A 25,437-nucleotide genomic window follows, 5' to 3' on the forward strand; every position below is an offset into this window, starting at 1 on the left:
TCCTGGTGTGCTGTGTAGGAAAAGGGGAGCAGCTGTTTCAGAGATGCTGATCTCAGCCAGGTACAGCACAAATGAGGGAAAGCTTGAGAGGGTTTTTGTACCAGCTTTAAGGTGATACCCCTCAAAAGAGAACAGAAAAAACATGAAAAGGAGAACCCTAAATCATGGTAAGGTGCGTGAGTGCTTTTGGGAAAGTGGGCTGCCAAATGGAGCTCTCCAGATGTAAAAAACTAACATACATTTATCTTGAAGAAAAAAATTAACAATATATTATTTTATATTTTATCCCCACAGAAAATGATTAATTTCTACTTTCACAATGTAGAATCTGGTTGCTTTTTTTCTCTTTTCCCTCTTCAAATCTCAGTTTTCAAGCAAAAATTTCTTCCAATTAAAAAAAAAAAAAAAAAAAAAAAGAAACAAAACATTCAAAATCAGGGTTGGCTCTTACCCTGGGGACAGAGGGGTCCATCTCCCTTGGGATGACTCCTGTAGGCTGCACCTCTCCCCCACTGCCCATTCAGCCAGAGCCCAGCCCAGTCCCTCAAACCAGGAGCGTGCCCAGGAAAGAGCCACAGCTGGATTTGCCTCTCCGGGGGTGCAGAGGGTTCAGTGGCCCAGCAGGGGACTGTAAGAAGCTGTGGAGGAGAGAGATCAAAACTCCCCCAAATTCAGCTTTGCTCACAAGGCGACTTGTGAGAATTTGTTGTCAATTTTTATGCACCCCCCTCCCTCCCTCTCTTGAGTGCATAAAGCAAATCTTTGTGTTGAAAACCAGAAAAGGAAAGCTGTATGGTCTTTTATCAGACGTTTTTCCAATTCTTACATTCTTAATATCAATGTCATAATGAAGAAATTATGCTGTTTGTATCGTGCATGATTCTTCTAACCTACATTTTTTTTTGAGATTTCCCACCAGTTTTGCAGAGTTATAGCAGCCTTTTGCCAAAATAATGTTTAAAATGTGGAATTGAAATATTTTAACCTTTTAAAACCTTAATCACATTAACAAAAAAATCAATCCTCTTTTTGCTTTTATTAAATGATTTGTAAAATTGAATCAGGAACTACGTGCAGTTCTGCCATCCTCTTCCTTCTGCCATCTCTAACTTGCTTTCTCCTTCCCAGAATTTTTGGATCTTTTTCTCTGCTCAGGGTAATTGTGAGTCCACAAAACCGCACCTACCTCTTGTGATAAGCAACCTGAAATCTGAGCCATCAGAGATGGGATATTGCACCCTGAATTTCCCAGATAGGACTCCAAAGACACAAGGACTGAGAATTTCACCCTTCAAAATCGCATTTGGAAAATGAGAGCTGTGGCAAAACCTCTTCTCTGGGAATGCTGCTTCTCAGCAGCTGGGAGCCAGCTCTGAAATCAAGGTCTTTTTGGAAGAAGCCAATGGAAATAGGCAGATCACATTTCCAAGATCACATTTCCATTGCCCAAGGCTGCTGAATCGATAGGGAGGTTCTAGCCCCACATGTGAGTGACCAAGCTGTAACCCATAAACTTCCACTGGCAGAAAGCTCCATCAGAGCTGTAAAACCTGGATCCGAAACTTCTTAGGTGACTGATTAGCAGCATGTCAGTAGCAAGACCTTGCAACAAAAGTGATAAGTGACAAATCTGAGGAGTTTTACAGTACTAATGCTTGTTATTGCTTCTCACAAAATGTTACCAAGCTTACAATAATCTTTACACTTTCAGCAAAAATGTGAACAGTATATTTGAATATATTAAAAAGAATTAAAAAAACATTTCACAAAAAACATTTGTTGCCATATGAAAGTCTTTCAGCAATAAATGCCCACACCAGTATTTAAACATTGTTAAAAGTATAATGATTTGTACTAATAAATTATGCAACAAGAGAGGTAAACAAAATAAAATTACAGTATAGCTCTCCATGTTCCTCCACCGAGCATCCACAGCTCTCGGAAGCTCCATTTTAGATGACTAATTAAGAAACTGATATTTTCAGAGCAACAAAAATAAAAGCTTTTATTTGTTCATTTGAATATAAAACAGGCGTTATCACAGATGTACAAAGCGTACTGGTGGTTTAACATACAAGAAGGTTGCTGTCCTTTGCACATAAAAATTTTTGTTTGAATCTGTGATTGGCTGAGTTACATGAATTTCTCTAACCAGTCACCACACTCTATGAAATAACGCTGCTAACATTCAACTGATAAAAGGGACAGTCTTCCCTTGGGTAAAGTGTCAAGCAGGATTAAATATATATAATAAACAAGCACCATGAGGAATCTGCTCCTGTTTGATTAGTTTTGTGTTTAAATGTTCATTGTGTACCCTCTCTTTTTGTGCATGTGCATCGAGTTGATTACATGGTTTTGTCTGACTCCAAAAGCACAAGGTCACAAGACAAACATTTTATACATTCTCATGAATGGTTTATCTACAGTACAGTTTCTAATACAGAACAATCCTTCTTTATTGCTCAGTCTGATGGTGCTTAAATGTTTCCCTCCTTTTGCTTGCACAACAAAACCAGAAACTCAGTTTATCATTTCTCTTAACTCAGGATTTAACAACCACAGATGACAGGTTGCAGAAGAGAGCTGTTATTAACTGCGTTTCACAACTGCATTGCAGTTCTTTTATTCTCTACAAATGCAAAGTTGACTTCGTGAAGGTTAAAGTGATGCTTTGAACGACAGCGAGATTTGTTTTGCAGTACTGAGATCAGCGATAGCAGGACTTCACAAGTTAGTTCACACACTGCAATTATGTTTGTAATCAATCAACATCTTGTCTGAAACCTTACAACAACTTGCCATTAAGAACAGATTTTATTCTTTTTAGGGAGCAGAAAATGAATTTGACGAAGTATGGGATTGGTCTGCAGAGCAGGAATAGGGCTATTCACAGGACAGTGAGGGCGGAAAAGATGGCCTGAAAGAAAACGCGTCTGACGTGGCGAGATGCTCTGTACTGTACATGCAGACTAAAACGTCCCTACCTTTTAAAAAGATTTTTAACACCCAGCATTGAGACTCTCTTATACGTGATATAAACATGATAACATTTGCCCTGCAACAATCTTAGTCATGCATATCCGGTAATGAGAGCCAGCACATGAACGTCATTTGGGACAAATAAGAAAAGCATTCTTGGACTGCAGCTGGTAAATCCCACTCTTGATCACAAACAGGTCAATTCAGTTACAACCACATGAAGGAAGGGGAAGGTTTTAAAAAAGGGGGCATGGGGGGCAGGGAAGACAACAGAACTGGGGAATCAGACCCCTCTTTTCTCCAAAGGTAGTAAAATGAAGGCAGCTGTGATGCATGTTTTCCTACTCTTCTCCCATGATGGCCTCAGGCTGGAGACCACGGGACTCCTCGGCTCCTTAACCAGGCAGATGGGTTCCTCTGATGTTTTAATGCGTTTAGGGACTAGTTAGCAGATGCACGATCCGTGCCAAAGGGTGGTAGTGACTGTTCGCTCCTCTCCGTTAAGGAATAAATTAAAGACCATCGAAACAATTGTTTCCTGTAAATGTAAACTGGAAGCGTTGGCCACCAAGCTACGTGTCCTAGCTGAGAGGCAAATTGATAACTCTGTGCAAAAAACCCCAAAACTTTTCCTTATAGCAGTAAAAACACCAACTAAAACAATGAAAAAAATTGTGCAACAAAGTTCTGCAGCTAGACAACAGTGCTATTCCTCAACCTGCCTTTTCTAAGTCTAACAAGTGTATGCACATGCCAGCACGAATATTTATTGTTGCCTCCATGGCAAAGAAAAGAAAATTATTGTAGTGCATTTTTAGTCTTAAATTCATTCACTGCCTTAAAGGCAGCAATAATTCCACTTGCTGGTATCTAGAGGATTCTTTTTGACAGGGATACTTAGCAATCCAGGATTGCTTTTTTTCTTTTTCCAAAAAATTTGTGAGTAACATTTGATTATCTACAGTGGGAGACACCATGCAAGTGACAAGTACTGCATTTTAAACTTTAAAATCTTTTGTCATTAGTGAATTTATATTTCATATATATATATTTGATGTGATACTATCCACTCAAGATAATACAACACTTTGTTTTTATATTAGCAAACATTTCAAGAGTTTAATATTCTTGAATGTTTCTTCTCTTTTATACTTCTAAAGAGATCAAAATAAATTAAACGTTTTGTACATAATTACAGAAGAAGTAGTTAACTTATTTTATCTTTTTAGTTTAGTACAAAGATATTTGCAAGCTCATTGCCGAAATACACCTTATTTATAAATTTCTTCCATTCTAACGCTAACAGCAAAGGCTCTTTGGCCTTTGGGCTTTCAGCATCTCTGACAGAAAGCTGCAAGATTTCTAATTGAAAGGTGCTACTTTGGGTTTTCTCCTCGTACCACTACATATTTTCCTAAGATGTGGGATCTAAAATGGCTTAAGTTAGTAATGGATCTGTATTCATCAGCCTTTTATGACATATCAAAACAAATGAAGGAAACAACTATTTGTATTAGTATGCAAATTGTTTAAAAAGAATCCATTTGGAGGGCAGAATAAAAAAAAAATTACTTCAGCTTACTTAACGTAAAATACAAAGCCACATTTACTCAAAAAGCAGTATAGTCCAATAAGCAAAAAAAAAAAAAAGTTTAAAATGGGCTTTTCCAACACACTGAAGGGCCTTACCCCATAGTCCTTCTTTCCTACAATTTAGTGGTAAAAGAAAACATTTCACATTATATTTCCTGCCAATCGTGACTGCTTTGAAAAGTCGTAATAGAAACAGTTCCATTCTGATGAGTGTCAGTATCTTATCTGCACACTTTTTTAGTGGACACAAAAAAATTTTATACATCTATAGTAAAGTCTATGGAAGCTTTAAGGTACAAGACTACATGTTGTAGGCCACATAGATGGGATCTAGCTGGTCTGCCAAAAATCCATCTCGTAGGTGCATACGTTGTTTCTCTCCACGGGAGTTGATAGGAATTACACCAATGTCCACAACCACCACCACCCCTACAATCAGATAGTGTTCCTCCAGGACGACGTTGGTGACCAAAGGAACAAGGTCCAAAGCTTCTTGCTCAGATCCATCCAGCTCAACTACAACAACCAATAAATTTGTCCAGGTAAACACCGCGCTGGAACAAAAGAAAAAATAATATTAGTCATGGGTTTTTTCACCCATTTCATTTTTTATCCTTTTCTTGCACCTTGGTTACCTTTTGTTGGAGCTCCTGGGGATCTTTTTGTGTGCTCAGGACAAAGTGCAAACAGCAAGAGAGAACATGCTGCAGGCAGGGGCATGGGGCAGCCCCATGAGCTCTCTCTTTGATAATGCTGCAATTTTAAGCATTAGGCTGAACTTTAGAGAAACTTGCCTGCCATAGAAGGAGGTAGTAAGACAGCACATGGTTCCCTCTGAAGCCAGGGAAGTGCCACAACTCTGCTGTGGTTCTTGGAGTGATGTGTGTGTGGAGGTGCCTTCTCCAGGGTTTTTTGAAGAGCAGCCCAAAAAAACAAGGAGGTTAAGAGAGGAGGCACCAAGAACAGTAGAAGCATAGTCTGAGCTGAAAGGTCTGTGGGATAACTCCTGCTAGTGAAGGGTGTGGAGCCCTGGGAGGCACATGGCACAGTGCAGGCTCACAGGAGTGCCCAGGGAGGGGGCAGCTTCCCCGTGCCCACTCGGCAAACGCGGCTACGCGCCTTTGGGACTGGGCTGGCTGCTGTCCAGGAAGGTCAGAGCTCAGCACAAAAAAGCTGCAATTCTTCTGGACCAATTGATTTCCACAGAAATAAGGCTGTGTCTCCATCTGTTTTATTTTGGCTGTTTTATTTCTGTTGGGCTTAAGGGGACAGGAGTTTTAACATTCCTGATGAACAGTTCAGACCATCAAGGGAACACCATTATCTCCAGCATCTCCTCTTTACTAAAAGAACTTTGTAAGACCCCAAAGTTTTGGTTAAGCCCTTGAGCCAAAGCAGGTAAATTTTGGGTTCTGCTACCTGGGACCATTTCTGGCTAAGGATAATGCATTTATCCTTCTAAATATGGAGGCTGGGAGGGTATCAAAGTCTGGTTTATGTTTCCACCCAGAGCAGTTTTACAACTTCCCTCCGTCCTCCTCCTCTTCACATCTCCAGAGTCTCCAAAGACTCTTCCATCTCATGCAAGGTCAGCACAGCTGAGCCACAAAGAGCAATCTCATTCTTCCTTGCAGATGTTTAAGACACTTCTTCCTCTAGCTTATTCCACAGAATAAACAATAATATTCTACACATGTACACCATACATCAAGTCCTGTACTTTAGTTGCCTTTACCTCATAAAATCAGGGGATAACTTCCCAGAACTGTCTTGAGCATAAGCATCTGAATGTCAGAATATATTATGTACATAAGCCATCTTCAAAAAGAGCTTCTTACCCTAAGGTCAATGCTTGATTGAGACAGAAGTGCACTGTTTTAGCCTCCTAAGACAGCTCTGAAAATCCATGTAGTGTGGAAACATACCTTACTTTGCCCAAAAATTAGCTATGAAAATGTGCTCTATGTTGATGTTTGACAGAATGGATTTTAAGAGAAAAGTACTTAACTCTTAAAAAAAATTCAGGTCCTGCCAAAGTACTTTTTGATTTAATTGTTATGTGCTTATTGATCTGGAAAACTAATGAGCAGCCAAAGCAAGGATGAGAAGGCCCCTTTTGACTTAGTACTGCTGTGAAATGAATTTTCATTTGCAATTACGTTTTCACAGACATTCTAGTAAGTTTTGATTGATGCTGATTATTAACAAAATGAAGTATCTGTCTGCACAGGTGACCATCTCCAGAGAGGTCCTGGAATTTTTATTGATTCCTGTACAAACATCTATATTAGTATTATATATATTTTAACAAAAAAACCTGGGGAAGTTTCATTGAAATAGAAGTTAGCATTTAAAACCATGCCTGGAAACTACTGTTAGCTTGTTACTTGGGGAAAGCAATTAATAGCAAGATTCAGGAGTAGGTCCCTAAAACATGGTTTAGAATAAATTAGTTTGTCTGAATTCAGGAAACTGATTGCCAGACCATTCATGAAGCTTCTATTAAGTCCTAAAATCAATGACACTCCCAAGAGGCTTCAATATAATTTAAAACTCATTTCATATGTCATAGTTCTAAACTCACTGGTGATCACTGGAAGGAAAAGGAAATATTGTTCTTTATGTTCTTACTGGTTGAGAGGAAGATACACTAACCAGTCTCTCTTATGCATGCATCAACTTTCTAGTCCTGATGAATAAAAAACCTCAACCTAAAAGCTAGGGACCAGGAAGGCTGACCTTTCCTTAAGAAATAATTGAGTCACAATAATCAAGTCACACACAGTAGATGCAAAACAGTCAATGTACTGGGAATGGCCCCTCCTGCTGCTTCCACATCACCAAATGCTACAGGAAAAACAAGGAAAAACACCTCCAGGGAAAGAGGCTCCTAATTGTTTTCTTCTCCAAATACCTTGTGTAGCTTTGTGTACAAACCACTTCTAAGCAAATTCCAGGAAGCTCTCTTCTGTTCCTTATTTGAGATTTTGACATTTAAATGAGTCAACCACGTGCTTTAATTAAAACACATACATTAAAACACATACCACATTTTGTGGTATTAGAAACACTTTCAAAATGCACAGTGTGGGTTTACATCAGAATAAAACCAGACTGTGCCACTCTTTCACTTTTTATGTGTTAAAGACACAGGAGATCCAGAGTCAGAGGTTGTTGATTTTGTGCTAAAATTTCTTAAAAGACAAGAATAATTTTAAATGACCTTTCAGATCTGATCCTCAATGACAGAAGCTGCCCAGAAGGATCACATGTCAGTCAACAAACCCCTGAGTCCCTCAGTGGTGTCCAGTGTTACAGAATGAGCTGCTTTTCTCAGAGGCTGTTTTCACAATCTGTCAACTGGACATACCCAGCACCTTCTGTGTGCAACAGAAATTGATGAAGTTAAATCCTTACTGGGCCATTGAAATGAAACAAGAGGCTCATGCCCCTGTCCACAGAAAGGGATATACAAATTATAAATTAAAAAAAAAAAAAAAAAAAAAAAAAAGGAGTTAGCTGCCTATTATTTTGTCAAGAGGTGTTTCACAAAGACAGAAGGAGGGCCCCTAAGAGAAGCTGAAAAAGTTACATGAGAGAAGTCAAGGACAGTCAGGACAAAGACTGTGAATGAAAATTCCATGATGGTTATTTGGCAGAGCATTGGTTAGGAAAAGGCTGGGAACTGTGAGCAAACCAGATGTTGGCACTCTGAATAACTGTGTGTCCCTGTTCTGCAGGGACCACATCCGAGACACATCTAATTCATCAGCAATCTCTCTTTTTGAGGGAAAACAACCCTGAAATACTGGCCTTAAATATTGGCCTTTGGGCAAAGGGTAGCAACAGTACAGAGTGTTTTCTGAATTCTCTCTCCTGTGTCTCGTACATTATCACCCAACTACAGGGAAGAGTTGAAGTACTGAGAATTATCTGCATGTACTTGCAGAAATTCAGCTGTGTTTTTCTCCGGTCATTCCAGCTTACCCCCAACCCTTTTCCAGTTGCCATTTTTCACTCAGGATTTCCATGGTTGTGGAACAAAAAGGATCCTTGAAGTGCTCTCAGCAATCTTGAAAGCAGGAACATAATTTAAGCATTTTTTGGTACTGAAACCCTTCAATTTCTGCAGTGTGATATGGGTACTTTATTCACTGTCTGTGAGCTCATAATTTGAGGGGACACAAACCTCTGACAAACAGATAATGCTGAACACAGCAATTTATCAATCTATGGCCATCTTATAATAGACCAGTCCTTAAACAGCTTGTTCTGAAAACTTTACATCCACTGCTGGTACTGATCTGACACATTTTCAAGGGGAATTTCATGACATTCATAAAGTGTTCATACTGCTCTGTATGAAGGCACAGAACACAGCTCCCTGAGTAATGCCTGTCTAGCACAAGACCATTCCAGCAGTGATGATGCTCAAGGGAGGAGGCAATAAGGCAAAACCTCCGTTACAGTCAGCCAAGCAACTAATTGTATTCATTTTAACTGATATTTAAGAAAAAAGCAAAGTCTTTTACTAAAGACCAGTTCAGCTGCTGTGCTTCATTCATTATTAAGTTTCCTGCTCCAGGCCACATCTCTGCAATGAGGATTGAAAAGAAAAATGCACTAAACTGCTCTGGCTATTGCAACAGATTCATTTTGGTTGAAAGGTGAATAGCTGAGCTGTGGTTGTACCAAAACAAAACAACTACCTGACTGAGTCTTCTGATGCAAGAATAATAAAAAGCAATTTGTGCTCATGTTGGACTCAAGAAATTATTTCCTGCTGTGTACAACTGAGGATGATACATTGATTAAGATAACATTATTGTTAACTAATTGATTTACTGCTTCAATTTTCATTGTGAACTTGATTTGATCACTGCTTCATTTATTAATAACCAATTGGAAAATAATAGTGTGTTCACTAATAAAATTTATTAGTGTGCTCATTTATTTGAAATGTTTGCTTGCTTACTCCTTAGGAAAAAAAAAAAAGAAATATACTGAATGAACCTATCCAAAATCAGTCCTTTCTGATTAAATCTGTTTGTGAAAAGTTTCATCCTAAGGACATATCTGCAGCTGGGTTATAAATCCTGTGACCATCCTGACTGGCCATTTCCTGGATCAATTGCAATATCCAAGGAAAAAACCCAGACATTATAGATATTTCAGCTTTTTATAAGGGCCCTGGTGTTATATAATCCTTACCATTCTGTGATGCTCTTGTGTGCTCTAATGACAGAGGTTTCGATATCGATCGGGTGGTACCTCATCCCTCGCAATTCCATGGCTTCATCTAATGCACCCACCACATAAAGTGCATCATGGCGTTCTGGGGGAAGGGATAGAAAAAAAGAGAAAGATTCTACTCTCCAGTACATTAAATTATAGAAATGTTCACATTAAGAATTACGTAAAATAAGTTCAACGTAAGTTATCCTCGAATTTCTGAAACCCCGAAGTGATTTCCGAACTAATGAGCATTTTCCATTACTGAAGTGCAATGCAGAGCAAAAACCAGAAGAAAGGAAGGCAGAAATACTATTCCCATTTGAAAAAGACAAGAAAGGAAGGCAGAAACACTGTTCCCATTTGAAAAAAACAAAGGCAGAAATCTTTATCCAAAGACAGTGGCAGAATTCCTGATTTTCTCCCAGGTGGATGCAGAACACATTCTTTTTTTTTTTAAGGCACTCTGAATAGAATATAGGTTCCTTGTTTCTCTCTGTTTTTTCAAAGAGAAAGAATAGATTTGATCCTGACAGTGTGGCTGATGTTCTTCCAATTGATTTGAGATGGTCACTACAGATGCTTTTAATCTATTACAAAGATGTTTAGCAATAAACTAAAAACATGCTATAGCTAGATTGTAAATTGCTTATTCAGGTAACTTAGGCATAACACTTTTATAGCCCGTATTTTTTGCCAACTGAAGAAATAAATTAGGCTGAAATCACACTTTTTAAAAGATACTAGGCTGAAAATAAACGATTACATGCTAGTCATAAAAATATATTTGCTAAAAAACTTAAAAGCAGGTAATTGACTCTTTTTGTACTAATTTGGATAGTTGTGTGGTGGTATTATAATGACAATATGAGATCTACCTAATAAAGAGTTGAGAGCTTTCTGCAGGACGAGCTAAAACTAGGAGAATGGAGCAACTGTTTGCCAGGAGAATACCTAAGCCATTTGACTGCTTAAGTTCCAATATCCTCAGAGAATCCTGAGTTTTCTCAGGGTTGGGCTATCATTATGAAATGAAAAAAGGCTGTGCAACCCAAAGTAAATATCTTCAGAAGGTGCCATTATATGGACACGCAGCAGGCCTAATCCACAGGGATTACTAATGTTTTCATATTCGATGAATTCTTTCTTGGCTGAATAGCAGCTATTCCAATGGCCCTGGGATCACTCCTGGATTTGTTCACAACATTGCTGGAAACCCTGCCTGGCCAACAGCCTCCCCTGGCCAGCTCAGCCACAGCCATTCATGGCACTGTGCTCCTCAAAAATCACAGGAAAAAAAAAACATTTTCCCAAGCACTGACTTTGTGTGCCTGGCAGCACTGGTTCACTTAAATGTGTACAAGAGACAAGGAACATCATTAAAACAAGTAAGGGAGTCTTGTACCTTCCCAACAGAAACCCAAACACTCTATAGCTTCTGTTGCAGGCTATTGCTTGTGTTACATTTCAGTACCCAGCCCTCTGGGGTAAAACAGGAAAATCTGAGGAATGGACAGATCCTGTGATTAGGTTTATAACAGAGCTGGTGGTCAGAGGAGGCACAGGGCTCAGACTCCCAACAGGCTTTTTCCACCTTCACAAATGTATTCCTGGAGACACAACTGCCAGAGTAAATGATGGCAGTTTCATCTTATTTCTCAATTTTCAAGCTGAAGCACTGGGTATGTTAACAGTGCCAAAAGGTCACTGGTGGAGGGGATTTATAGTACCCGAGGTACAACAAAGGAAAAGCAACTATTTCAGTAGTGAAATCTTGCCTCCGATTTATTTTCTGATTATTTAAATTAAGGGTTTCTTTGCAGTTTTACAGGTTTCACAGACAGAGCATGTTAGGTACCACAAGGCCAGAGAGGCAGTGCCACCCTCCAAATAATTCAAATTATTTGCGTAGACCTCGATGATGAGAAACCTCTTACCTCCATTTGCATCTGTGAGTTCTGTTCTTCTCAGGAACCCCAGATAACCAGTTCTTGCCCAAATAGTCTGTGTATCTCCAAAGCTGAGTCTTGAGTTAAAATGATCTGATTGCAAAGATTCATCTCCATAGATGGTAAAATACCCACTGGCGTTGTGAGTGCTGTGAACCCATATCTAAGTTAAAAGCAATTATACTGGTATTAATTAAAGTAGCTTTTGAGAATGAAGCATTATTGAAAATTCTTGATGCAAATATTTTTAGTCATAACTAGATAATACTAAAAATGTCTTTTAAGACTTTCTGAACTCATAACTGACCCAGTTCTAGCACAGAGACCCCAATCTACTTTTGTTGAAGCTGCTGGACAGCTCTGAGCCCAGCATGTTCCTCACTCTTGGTTCAGTGTATTTACCCCAGAAAGGCATCCTCCATGAACACCAGACAGATAGATTATTTTAAAGGGTGAGGCCAGGGACCTTCACCCATGGAGAAGGATTCATTCCATCAAACTTGAAGCATCATGGAAGTTTTTACAATTTCAAATTAATGAACTCTTACAGAAACTCACAAATTAGACTGTGGTTTTAATTATGATCAAACATGTTTTTCATTATGTTTACTAGATTTTTAACTGCTTGAAAAGAACATATTTTTTTCCTCAGTCTAGAAACATAAAATAAATTTGAAAAACACACAGTCTTGCTCAACTCAGCTAATGAGAGTACTTCAGTGCAATGAGGCACAATGATTATGGAGAGCAGGACAAGAAAACCATCTAGCTGAAATTAGACTAATCTATAAACTTACTTTTCATGTAAGCTTCCATCGGAATTAGGGAAGCACCAGATATATAGTTAGGAAAAGGAGATTTTTTTCATTCTTTTTAACTTGAGGTATTAATATTTAGAAACAATTTACTAACAATTTTAATAATGACAAAAATATCAAGATCCACACTTTATATGATAAGTAGAATTCACTATTTTCTTAACTGGGCACTTGATAAGATGTATCATAGGAAATCCTTAGCATGTACGAAAATAGCTTTGTCTCTGCAATTTAGTTCAGAGCATGCAAAGTTCAGGTTCTCATGACTCACCTCACCAAGATGAGAATCTCCTAAGGGTCCCTTTGTTTCTGGATTAGCAATAATGATACGTACTCCTGGGAGGATCTATTGAAAGAAAACGTGAGGCAGTAAGAAAGCAGGTACCATCTTATGCAACAGCATGCTGATGCTTTGTCCCCAAAGAACCTTCATTACAAATTAGAAGAAATCCTTAAAAATCCTTAAAAAGTTAAAGTAGACTTATAGTGCAAAAAATACTAAATAGTCGATAGATATGATAAATTTTGAGATAATTTGGAAATATGACAAAACTGTTTCTCTTTGTGAACACTGCTCCATCAATAAACCTCCTCAGAAATCAAATGTTCACCTGCAGAACAAAATCTGACCAAATTGCCCCTGCCTCTATGAGAATATGTAGTAGGATAGGAAAACCACTGTGGGTTTTCCTTTGGCCTAAACCTTTGGCCTAAAACAAAGAGAAAGCCAGAGGCATCATGCACTCTCCCAGAATGACCTGCCAAAGCCGTCATGCAATGGGCATTCAGTAACCACAGAGGTGGATGTTGAGCCCTAGAATAGAAAAGGGAGCATCCTCTGACCATGAACATCTGCAAAGCTCTGGACAGAAGGCAGATGAGCACCCAGAGCTGCCCCTTTGTCCTCCCCCTGTCCCCAGAGCCATGCCCCTGCAGGGACAGTCCCTCTGCCCATCAGCACAGTGTTGGTCATCTCAGACCAGCTCCCACTGCAGGTGGGTTCCACATCGATGGCGCTGCCTGCACCAGCACCACATTTGTCAGCTGCTTCAAGAATGACACCTAGGGGATGACAAACCTCCTTTTTGCATAAAAGAAGGAATTGATTTCTGCATAAAAGAGCAAGGTACAGGTTCTGAGAGAGCAGTAATGCATCAGTTACTGCCATCATGCTGTAACCTCAACAGTAAAGGAAGGACATCAATCTGCACAGCTAATAGCGCCTTCCCCAGTATCATATTCATGTAAAAATGAACAGAAATGGATATTTACTGAAAAGATTGACCATAAAAGTTAGACTTAAATCTTCTTTCAGTACTTACTTTTCCAGACTCCATGAGAGGCAAGCTATGTGGAGATCCTCTTTCGACTAAACGAACTCTGTAAAATAATATGTATAATACATGGTTGTGTTTATTTGCTTTTCATTAACATTTATTTCTAAAATGAATGGTTAATGGTTGCAGAGTTTAATGTTATTTTTGGAAGAGTTGAAGCATATATCCTGTTATGTGGAACATAATCCGACCAAATATGTAATATTAGTCAGAACTTATGGAGGGCAAATAAGAAAAAATCTATGTTTGTGAACTTTTTCCTAAATAATAAATTCTCCAAATGTAGTTGGTGCCTTCTATTTGTTTTTGATTGACTTTTGTAAATGGAATTCTACGCATAAATTTATTCATGACAAGAGGGAGCTAAAATATTGATTTCCCACAAGAATGTCATAAAAGCCAGGGCACAGACACAAAAGCATGTGAGCTGAGTGAGCAACCACATTCCACAAGTAACTGACAGCTAAAATCAAAATCATATCAAAATAACTCATAACCTGGCCTCAGCTTCAAATCTGCATTTGCAATCTTGTAATTATTTTCAATGGACAGTGGTTGATAAACATTTTAATATTAAAAAAAAAATCATTACATGAAAAATGTTATTACTGCTGAGATCAGATCCATTCTCAGAGTGTGACTTTCTGGTTCTCTCTTCTTTTATTAGATAATTTATTTCCCCAGTAAGTTAACTGGAATGTCATCTCTCCTTCAGTGATATCATGGTCTGGAAGGAAATTTCTCATTTAACCTTAGGAAGGTACTCAGCAGGTTAGAATGAAAGAGACTCCCAAGTTCTCAAACAGCTGATGATCTTAGCTAGTACACGGCAAAGAAAATTTGGTATCATCCAGTTATTCATGCATCCTAAGTAACTTAAAATTTCTAGCAACCATGAAAACCTTAAACTTCCCACTCCTGAACAATATCCATAATCCACTTAACCAAGCTAAATCTGGACTTGGGTCTGAAGAGCTGTTCTTATCTCTTTCCTCCCCCCAGCTCTGGGCACCAGAAAAACAAAACCCCACAATACAAGATGCCTAAAAGCCAACCATGTAAAGGGTAAAGATGAAGTGTCAGAAGACAAGAAAACAGACAGGAGCAGATGGATGGAGAGCTGGATCCCATTAAGCTAAGCATAAAACTAAGTCTATTAGGAGCAGTCACAATAGATCTTTTTCGGACTGTTTTGAGGTCTTTTTATAGACAGAGCATCACAGTGCTCCGTTTGGGAAAGGAGGGTTGAGACACAGAGACTCCTCAGCTAGAGGTCCCTTTGGAGAACAAAGCTTTGGCAAGTTCAGACCCTAAGCAGAAAGGAGATGGAAAAAGATCTATTTTTTTTTTCTCTTTTTTTTTTCCCCCCTATCTCTTTGCTCCAAGAGTCTTCTATAAAAGGTGAGACTGTTGAGGTCAAGGCGGGAATAGTGAATAGTGTTTTATCTGCAGTTCTGGGAAGTCTCTCAACCTTGATGAATGGGGCAGGGCTAAGCCCTGAGATATTGCACATCAGTGTGAACAGCTCTTCTCACTAACAGAAAGATACCCAAACACTCAGGAATTTCAGACCTTTTTCCAAGTTGTGTTGAGAAGAAAATGATGTAAAGTGCTCTACAAGGGGTACTGCCCTGGAGCAGGCACAGTTGGGCAGCTGCACCTGTTACACTACAAGGTGTGTAACAGGAATCACTTTTCAACAACTTGTTTAACTGCTACTAAACTCCCAGACCAAGCCTAAAGCACTAATTACCCCCTCTGTGTGTTACATTGGTGTTATACTGCCCTTGTTTACACCGCTGTTACATGTATAACATGTCTTTGTTTTCAACATTTCCTGCTGAGCCTCCCACCAGCTGAAAAGTCACCACTGGATTGATGGCAAAAGCAGTGAAGTTACAGCATCCAATTGTCCATCCAGGGACACAGACACAGGGAAGCAGAAAGCCAGGCCATGGGAGCCTCTCTAGAATGTGTGTGTGCAAAATGAGTGCTGCTCTCTAAAGGGTACATCTACATCAGCCACACTTGTGGCAGCAAATGGCACACAACCACACAAATGACAGCCAAATCATAAGTATTTAGGAGTATGCAGCAAGGGTTTTAAAAATAACTCTGTATATATTGAAATGAAATAAAATATTGCAAAAATCAGTTGCTACTAATGCCTATATATTTCTGCTTTCGTATATATATATTTGTTCTGTAAAATCCATATTAGTCTAGAAATAGAGGATGCCTTTAACTGAGTGCTTCCAAACAACTGACATCCCCAATCTTTCAATGGGTATTTGCAGACAGGTAGCTACTCTTGGGAAAAATAGTCATCATATCACCCACTTGGTACTTCTTTCAACAGAGTTATTTTACCTATTATTTACAAGCATTTGGGAAATTGAGAAAATATTGGAAAAAAGACAATTGAGAAAATCTCAGCCACAAGCACTGTTAAGAGTGATGGTATAACAAAGGTCAGGAAGCACTTTATGTAATTTAAGATAGGTTTAAAGAGAATTCTATTTGGATAACAGTAGAAAAAAACCTCCAGGGCAGGACGTTTATGTCAGAACTGTCCAGCTGCCCAGAGATTCTGTGGCCTTTGCTCCCATCTTGTCATTAAGACATGCCTCTATGAAGTGTTGCTGAACTACAGGCAATAGCAAAAATCACAAATAATAAAGCAACACATTCCATAGTCAATGGTGTGACTACTGGAAGTGAATCAACAGTGATAAATGTGACAATCCTTTCTTTGCTTTCAGCACCTGTGCTTCCCATCTTGTTCTTATTATCACTGGCGTATTCTTCTAGTTCCCTTTTCCACCTGTTTCATTTAACCTTGCCTGATTTTTTAGCACTTGGTGATCCACAGAAGGTGCAATTTCTCACTTTCCAGCTCTGTTAAACTTCTCCCACTCTGTGCTTCCCACCTCACATCCCTACAGAGTTTTCATGGCACTGCACTAAACATAGAAATGGCATTTCCTGGAGGTTTTCTGTGAGGGCTCTCTTAGCACCCAAAACCTTGGATCCCTTTTTAAAAAGTTTCTGCTAAGCTCACAATTAATTGGGGAACACACCGTTAAACTTCTAACAAGACAAAAAAAAAAATTCAAGATATTAAAAAAAAAAGATACTTCAAAAAGATAAAAGTAAAACATGAGATTCTGATGTTAGCAACTCTCGTGCGCATTCCTAATTTTAAGTGCTTAATAGTCATTAACTCTACTGTGACTAGATACTGTGAATAAATTATGGGCATTAGGCAATAATTTTTAAAATTAGTTTTATTGTGCCTCAGCATAAAATAATTCAATTGTTTCCATTCTTCCTCAAGAGATTTCCCTTTTTCCGCTGACAAATGCAGACAGAATTGGAAACTTCTTTGCTTCCCTCTTAAGCAAACAGCATCACTATCCAGGCTGCTCTGGTAGGCAAACTAAAAATGCAGAGCACAGGGCCCATCAGACCCTTAAAAACAACACCTCTGAATTACCCAGACGATGCTGGCAAAGAAGTACACGGCTCCTTGCAGCCTCCCTAGGACAATGACAGCAAACCCTCTCCAAATTCACAAATAATCTCAACCTGCTCCCAGGCAGTGCAGGTCCAGGAAGGGCAAGTCCTGTTTCTCAGCAGTGCTCCAGAGTTCTTTGTTGGGAATGAAAACAATCTCTTACAAAGTGAGCACAGAGCCTTCCTCCCGTTTCCTTCTGCCGCCGAGTCTTGCTGGGAAGGGCAGAGGAGAATATGGCAATAGAGCCAGACTGGGCAAAGAGCCTGAAAATCAAGTGGATGGGAGAAAACATGCTGCCCTTGGGTGTGAAAGATACTTTTGCAGCTTCTGGTGGTTTGCAGCCAAGCTGAGAGGGAAAACATAAATGAGCCACACAATGTAGGGCAGACACAGGGTTTCTCCCCCACTAAAATATCTGATTGGAGGAGGGTGACAGAAGATGTTTAAGAATTGTTTTACTGTAGCAAAGGTATAACCAGGGATGGTTCACTATGAAACTGTAATATTTACACAGAATAATATAGAAGAGTATATTTTTCACAGCTTTTTTTCCACTGGCTCCTAAGAACATTTTCTTTAAAAATTCTCTGACTGGAGCTGTATTGTTGAGAAAACTGTTTCAAAGTCTGGTTCTTGAGATTTAATGGGGAATGCAGCTACACCCCCAGAATGTGCCAACTTTTTTTCTTGTTGCAATTTAATACATTGAACATATTTCTTCTTCTTTAAATCAAACACTTACTATAGAAAAGTAGGACTGAAATCTGACTTCAGAACAGGAACTGGCCAGCTATAACTAACCAGGCACTGCAATCACTGTGCAGCAAATGGATATCAAAATGCATCAACAATGTCTTTCTGCCCAAGTATCTTTCATGAAACTGAAAATTTTGTTTATGCTCCATTTTAGATCTGGTTCATTTGGTGATGAAAACTCTCCAAAATACACTGCACAGCTTGCTACTGCTCCACACTAATCAGAGAGTTTGTCAGCAGAGCTATTAACTCTTCCTTTGGGAATCTGCAGGGGTTGGCACATGCAGAGTAGCACTAAGAAAGACAACAGTGCCAAAACTGGGCAATCCTTCAGAGCTGGCTGTGCTGCTGCTCAGAGAAAGAGTTTGGATTCTGTGATTCTAATAGAGATGGAAAGAAGCTATGAGGTCATCCAAGTCTTGCTCCCTGCCAAAAAAAGACTGCTCCCTGCAGTGCACTTTTGAGTGCTTTGCCTACTTCTGTTAGAATATTTCAAATGATGGGATTTCTTCCACTTCCTTTCAGGGCTTATTTCTGAGCTGAATTTACTTCAAATCCAGGAACCTTTGTCACTCTGTGATGCTTGGCATGAACCAGTCTCAGCTTCCTCTTATTATTTCTACCTCTCCACGTCCAACTCAAAGGAACTTTTCCCCAGTGCCCCTGTTCTCTTTCAATATAACTCAGCTGAAGAGATTGCCTTTTACCCTACCACTTGGCCAAGCCCCACATCTTGAACTTTTGTCTTTCCTTTATAGCCATTCCCTCAAGCTGAGCCATGGTAATTGCTCTCTTCCTCCTTGCCTGTGTGCCAGCATCTTCAGCCAGACAGGCTTGGGCACTCACATCATCTCCAGCTCTGATTTCCCTGCCTCTCCCACCAACCCCTCCTCCTGTCTGGAGCAGCTCTCAGCCATGTCACTTCACAGGCATGCCAGCTTGGAAGCCCAGCTCTTTGGTCTCTTTCACACCAGCTATTTTGCACTCTGATTTCTTTCAGCATCTGTTCTTGGATGCTGCCACTTTTGAAAACCTTCAGCAACAAAGCCTAGAGGAAACCAGATAGGATGTGATGAGAATACAACCCAATGTATTTAAGCCCCCTCCTTGCCCACAGTCTTTCTGTGGCAGAAAGCAACAGCCAGTGCTCTCTGGTTTCATTCCAGCCCTATTTCTTAAGTTTACCTACTGACCCTCATCTTACATCAAAAGTTAAGCTTGTGGGGGAAAAGGAGATATTTTCCTATCCTGCAAGACATTGATGTTTTAAAAATTTTTCTGTATTAAACTGGAACAAAGTTAAATATGTACAGAAGTTGTAAATGGAATCTTAAAAAAAACATGGTAGGTCAGAAAAAGAGGTTATTTATGGTCAATATTTCAGGGCATTTTGTTTTGTTTTGAAATTAAATTAGTTAACTCTCCAAACTGAAAATTATTTCTCTGACATCATGAACAAAAATTAAAGACTTAAGGTGTTTTGACCACTTTGAAAACTCATTTTCCTTAAGCTGAAAAGGATCTTCCCAAATTGACTCTTCTGAATTCAACACAATGGTCTTTCACAGTGAAAAAAGGGCCAACTACCTAATTCATTAGAAACTGTAACCAAAACCAAATTGCAAGGCATTTAATGTCATAGACCTTTTATGTGGCTACATCCAGAGCACAGAGACTTCCCAGATCTGACTCAAATCATTAAGAACAACTGCCATCAACAACACTTTTCAGAGATACATCCATGTTCAGTCTGAGATGGTGCTTGGGTAAGACTTCTGGTGGGAAAGGGCTGGTGCAGCCTCTTCTCATTCTCTACAGTTTAAAGAAGGATGGGCACTGTAGGTAACAGTGGGATCCTGGAATGGGTCAGGCCTTTTTGACACTCAAGACTGCCAGTGCATTTTCTTTTTACTCAAATAATAAAATGTTTCTATGTAAACGATTCCAGAATTTACAAGTCAATGAGCTCATTCAGCTAAAAAAATGGAAATATGGATCAAAGAACATAAGCTCTGCCTTCCAAAATGACAGGCAAGTTCAAATAGCAAATCAGAAAAGTAGGAAAATTGCACAGCTGCACTTAGGCTGAAGGGAAACTGTAGATAGTGAAGATGTTTCCCTGCATCATCCTGGTTTCCTCAGAGCAGATTTTCTCCTATCACATGATATATTCAAATAATGGATAAATACAACTGAGACTGATAAAAGGCTTTGGGATTTAGGCAAACTTTAATGAACTGAATGAACAACCATTAAACTTTCTGTATGCTCAGGACATACTTTAATCCTGTTAATTTGATGATCAACAAGAATTAGCACTAAATCATTTCCTTTAATGCAAAGGAATCATTCACTATAAACCTAAATTACACTTCATGTGCCAAATTCTCTGCGGCCAAAAAACTAAGAGCTTCCAATCCTTTAGATGGCTGGACAAAGGAGCAGAAAAAGTTACACAATGATTTAAGACAGTTCAGAAAGCTGGAAACAAATCAAAATGGGGTAGAAACTCTGGTTCAGGAAGGGAACACTCAAAGCTTCACAGATGAAAAAAGCAACAGCAATTTTATCATAAAAGATTATGGGAATACATAAAAAAGGTAAGGCATGATTATGTTTGCTTTCAGCTTTGAAGTACTTTAAAATATTCAGCTGCCATCTCACATTTAATTTGTTTAAATTAACTTTACACATTGTTTAAAGAACAGCATAGAACTATTTCAACAGAATGCAGTGGACCAGGACTCTGGAGAATCTGGTCTCCCACCTTGCACCTCGAGCACCATCAGGTACAGCATCACCTTTCTCTGTGCTTCAGGTTCAGCTTTGCAAAACCAGCCATGAAGCTGCTTGCAGCTGTTATCTTTTTACTCAGATTACAAATCTCCCAGGACACGGTGTTTATTACTAATTGTTTTTACAGCACTTTTCATAATCACAGTTGAGATCTGACAATTCTGTTTAATGCAATATGCTTTTTCTATTTTGTAACCCTTTGTCTTCCTAGTCTTAATCTCTAAAGAGATTTCATATACAGGGAAAAATTTAATTATAATAAACTTGGGATCTAAAAACATCCTGAGATAATGGAATTAGCTTATTTGTTGTTAACAAATAATGGAAATTATTTTAACACTGTTAATAAAATATTCACATTCTACATTCTCACAATGTAATCAAAGGCGAGTTTCTGAAATAAAGTAATTTTCTTTAACCTGTCCCCTTCTCTTTCTATAACCTCCAAATTTCCATTAGCTGACTTACCCTGCATTTTTGGGAAAGAATCTATGTAAAGTTCTCCTTAACAACAACAAGAGACATTTTCTGTGTATGGAACACCAAGACATGAAGCTATTTTCTCGGTTCAATGAAAACTGCAGAAGGAAAGGTCAGTGGTGCCACGAGCAGCAGTGCCTTGTACACCTGCAGGCACTGAAAAGGGACTGTCCTGTCACAGGAGACTCACTGAGAACTGTGGCTGAGCTTCTTCAGACTCTCCTTATGTGAGTTCATCTTCTCCTTACAGACACTTCCACTATATGCCATAGTAAAAAGGACAAGTTAGGCTTGAAGCAACAAATTAAGATCCATTGAAAGGAGCCATTTAAGAGGGTATTACATCTCTAAGCAAATTAATGTTGTATCCTTATATAAATAAAGAATGCTTTTACTATTCAGAGTTCTCCTTCCCAAGCCTAACCATTCCTACAGCTTTCCTTCAGCCAGAGATTTCACTGACAACAGGAGCCAAACGAGTGCCTGAGGCAGGCAAGCTGGAGTGGATCCCAAGGGTGACAGAGCCCATTTCCAGGGGTAACTGGCAGCACAGCACCCTGTGCTGAATAATTTGTCACAAAAACATGACAGTGTGTGGCATGGCAAAAGCCCTGTTCTCCTGCAAAGGCTGGCAAGAGAAGAGGGGAATGGAAAGGGGGATGGAGAGCATCAGCTCCTATAGCACAGCACAGTCTGTGGCTAGAGCTGCAGGAGCTACAAAGCCTTGTTCCAAATCTTACATATATTCATTATTTCCCCTTCCAAAGCAGATGCCTTGTGAAATGCCCTCTAAGGCAGCAGTGTGGGAAAGCAGTATATTTTCCTCCACTGCTGAAACAGCAAATGTGATCAGCTATGCTGATCACTTGGCACTTTTAAAGAATCAGTGTTTAGCACTCCATTAAGACCATATACCAAAATGAAGGAAAGCAAATTGTTTCAGACTATGCAAGCTATAAAAATCAAATACATACATACAATACTTCTTACTTGCATAAAACATGGAAGAATCAAAATTCCATTTTATTAAGACATTCCTGTAACAGTACAGCTAGACTCATGGCAAAGTCTGGGAGGGAGAAAGAAAGAAGTATGGCTTTTAGGTAACAAAAAAGGGAAGATTTTTTTAATAAATCTTCCTCAGAAATCTGAGCAGCCAGCTTGTTTCATCTATTTCCAGCTTCCATGAGAAGCATGATTGAAGGAGAAGGACCTGTAACACCAAAGAATCTCAGCATATTTGGAAATGGGAAATCCTTTTTTTTTAACAGTGTCAGAGACTCTGCAGGAATAAATTTGTTGGTGTATTTTAATAAATTGGAAATCTAATAAGCAGTAAAATTCACAAGAATTTAACTGAAATTTTATAATTTCAGTGAAATTGTAGTTACACTCAAAGCTGCTTTTTAAAACAAAAATGGAACCATTTTCCATCTAATTCTTTTACTCATACTGGAAGAATGACATGCAAGTGATACTTGCAAACAGTAACACAATAACTGTACAACTGCAGTACACCCACCTTCCTGGAAAGCTACAGCTTTTTGTCTTCCCTTTGTCTCTGTCTTACTTGGTACACAGGACAGTATTCTTTTTCCTCTAAGCCATCCACGGAAATACAACTGGAATTTCTTGATTTGTAGTTAAACTATGCTAAACCACATCCTCTCTCAAAAACCATATTTGGAGCCAACTCTTCTTGTCCTGTTCCACTAAACTCATGATATGCTTTTCTCTTGAAGATGATTTTATCAAGGAAGAAATGGGCTTGCGTCAAGGGAGGAAATACTTCAGTGACAAGTAATCTTGCCTGAGAAAGCACAAAAATTACTTTGTAGGGCTCTCCCCACCCCTTTAGTTCTTGGACATTTCTCCTTTTCTTCTGCCCTGCACAGAAGTCATGTTATGCCTGGAAACACGAGGCATCTTTAAAAAGTACATTTACAAATTTCCTTTTAACTCTGGATTCTCATGGGTAAACAGTACAATTTCTTCAGCAATATTTGCTCCTCTTCAGTTTCCCAGACCATCAGCCTTATTTCTAATCACTGACTATTCAGTGCAAGGAGATTAAACAAGTTGGTCTCCTGATGCAATCAGAACAGCAAGACAGAACCTTTCCTCCTCTCTAGACAGACTGGGAGTTCTCTGAGCCAGAATTGAAAGTGTTCACATGATGCTTATCAGCACAAATTAACTTTTCTTTCTGGGAGATTTGTTTCCCATAGATCAGAAACAACACTAAGGGGATTTTTGAGACAGCAGTGTTTGCATGGCAGAAAGAAAGAACAATACTGCTAAGAGGCCAAGGCAGTATCTTCTTCTGAGAAAAAACATGAAGAAGGGTTTTGCCAGTACCATGACAAACAGCTTATATTCACAAATAAGGTTCTTAAAGCTAATAGGCAAAATGCCTAAAAGCCAGGTGGCTCTACAAAGACTCCTGAAAACCAAACTGTATCATTTCTTTTTGTACTTAAATCTTTGAGGGACTCAGGTTTTACTTTAAAGACCTCAGGCCCTTCTCTCAGCTGAGTTACTTCTACTGACTCCATAGGGGTGCAAATCTTTTCACTTTCATGAAAAAAAACTGTTTATGTATAACAGAAAAAAATCCAGACAGCTAAAGCAACAGACAATTACAAAAAATTATGCGTGATGTGTGGAACTTGGAATTGGAGCCACCCATATGTGAATGTCCCTGAAGCTCAGGGTGACAGGACTGGCACTGATGGAGGTAGCACTTGACAATTCCGTTGGCAAAATGGGCTTATTGTGTCCAAAGCACTCAGGACAATAACATGGGAGATCTGTTTCAAACAGTTTACCAGGTACATGGAACTTTACACCTCAAAACAACCCATGTCCTCTGCCTACAGCATCTCACTGCAAGGGAAATGCTGGCTGGCTGTCACAGAGGGTAGTTATGGATTTTAACCACCCCTTTGGACCCCACACAGTGAACAGCTGAGGACTTTGATTTTCTCTAACCTGTGACTGGGCTCTGGATGCTGTAACCCACTGCAGGAGCTGGAAAAGCCCTGCTCCCCCCAGCACCAAGGGACACTCAAAGCTTCTCTTTTGCTACCATTGGCCAACGGCTTTCAAATCAATTAAATTTGCACAAAAGGTAACTATTTCACTGTCACTTGCTATTAGCAAGTCTCCTTCTGACACACCTCCCCCTCCACTCCACACCGTGACCGTGCTACAGAGCACTGCTGGGACTACAGCTCAGCTAAAAACTCAGCTAAGGAGTTCTTTTGAGTGGTAACCCTTTAATAAAAGTATTTTTAAAGGTAGATGGAGAAGTGTTTGAGAATAAGGGAAAAAAGCTCCTGTGGCTTTGCTGTTTGGTATTACCCCAAACAATGTATATATAACATGAAAGTTTTGGTAAAATGCAGAAAGGATAAACAATCGACAGCCATAATAAAAGGCTATTTTTCTGCTCCTGCATGAAGTCTGAAATGCTGGAATATATTCAAATGAAGCCAAAGCCTTTACTGATTTCTTTTGACAGAGCCTGGATTTCAGACTGGGCTCAGTGTATAAGCAATCTATAAAAATAAATCCTAAGTAACTCTTTTCTCATTTCTTTGAAATGCTACAAGTGTTCCCTTCTTTTCTTGAGAAATGAGATTCAGAATTTCTATTCTGAAAACCCTTTTGTCAGGGAGACAATGTCTGAGCGAGTCTGAAGGAAGTTCAGAGAACTCTGAATGCTCTTGGAATCCAAAACAAAAAGTAAGACTTGCTTATTATTGTTAGTACAACACACAAATAACCTCCTAAGAAATCGAGTCTGCTAATGGCAGACTAAGTATATACAAGGTAATTTTTTTTAAGAGCTACATTAATTTGCATCACTCCCTGAAGATGTCAGTGGCCACACGGGAAAAGACACGTATTTTGTACAGCTCCACAGACTGCTTGTTTAATAAAGAGGGTAATAACTTGAACCCACATAGATCTTT

The 25,437-nt window shown here is 39.2% G+C and overlaps 1 protein-coding gene across 9 annotated transcripts in view; it reads right to left on the reverse strand.

Annotated features, from left to right (window-relative positions):
* Positions 1-1,978: 1,978 nt before the first annotated feature.
* DIP2C (disco interacting protein 2 homolog C) overlaps positions 1,979-25,437 on the reverse strand; it is a 313,817-nt gene continuing 290,358 nt past the window's right edge. For all 9 annotated transcript variants that reach the window (XM_030264290.4, XM_030264296.4, XM_030264295.4 and 6 more), the window contains 5 exons: positions 13,897-13,954; positions 12,846-12,920; positions 11,745-11,919; positions 9,787-9,910; positions 1,979-5,129 (listed from right to left, as the gene is read on the reverse strand). In XM_030264290.4, the coding sequence (XP_030120150.1) occupies positions 4,877-5,129; positions 9,787-9,910; positions 11,745-11,919; positions 12,846-12,920; positions 13,897-13,954 (685 nt within the window). In that variant the 3' untranslated portion in view covers positions 1,979-4,876. The remainder of the gene's footprint in view (positions 5,130-9,786; positions 9,911-11,744; positions 11,920-12,845; positions 12,921-13,896; positions 13,955-25,437) is intronic.

The sequence above is a fragment of the Taeniopygia guttata genome, chromosome 2 (genome assembly GCF_048771995.1).
Source record: "Taeniopygia guttata chromosome 2, bTaeGut7.mat, whole genome shotgun sequence".
NCBI lineage: Eukaryota > Metazoa > Chordata > Aves > Passeriformes > Estrildidae > Taeniopygia > Taeniopygia guttata.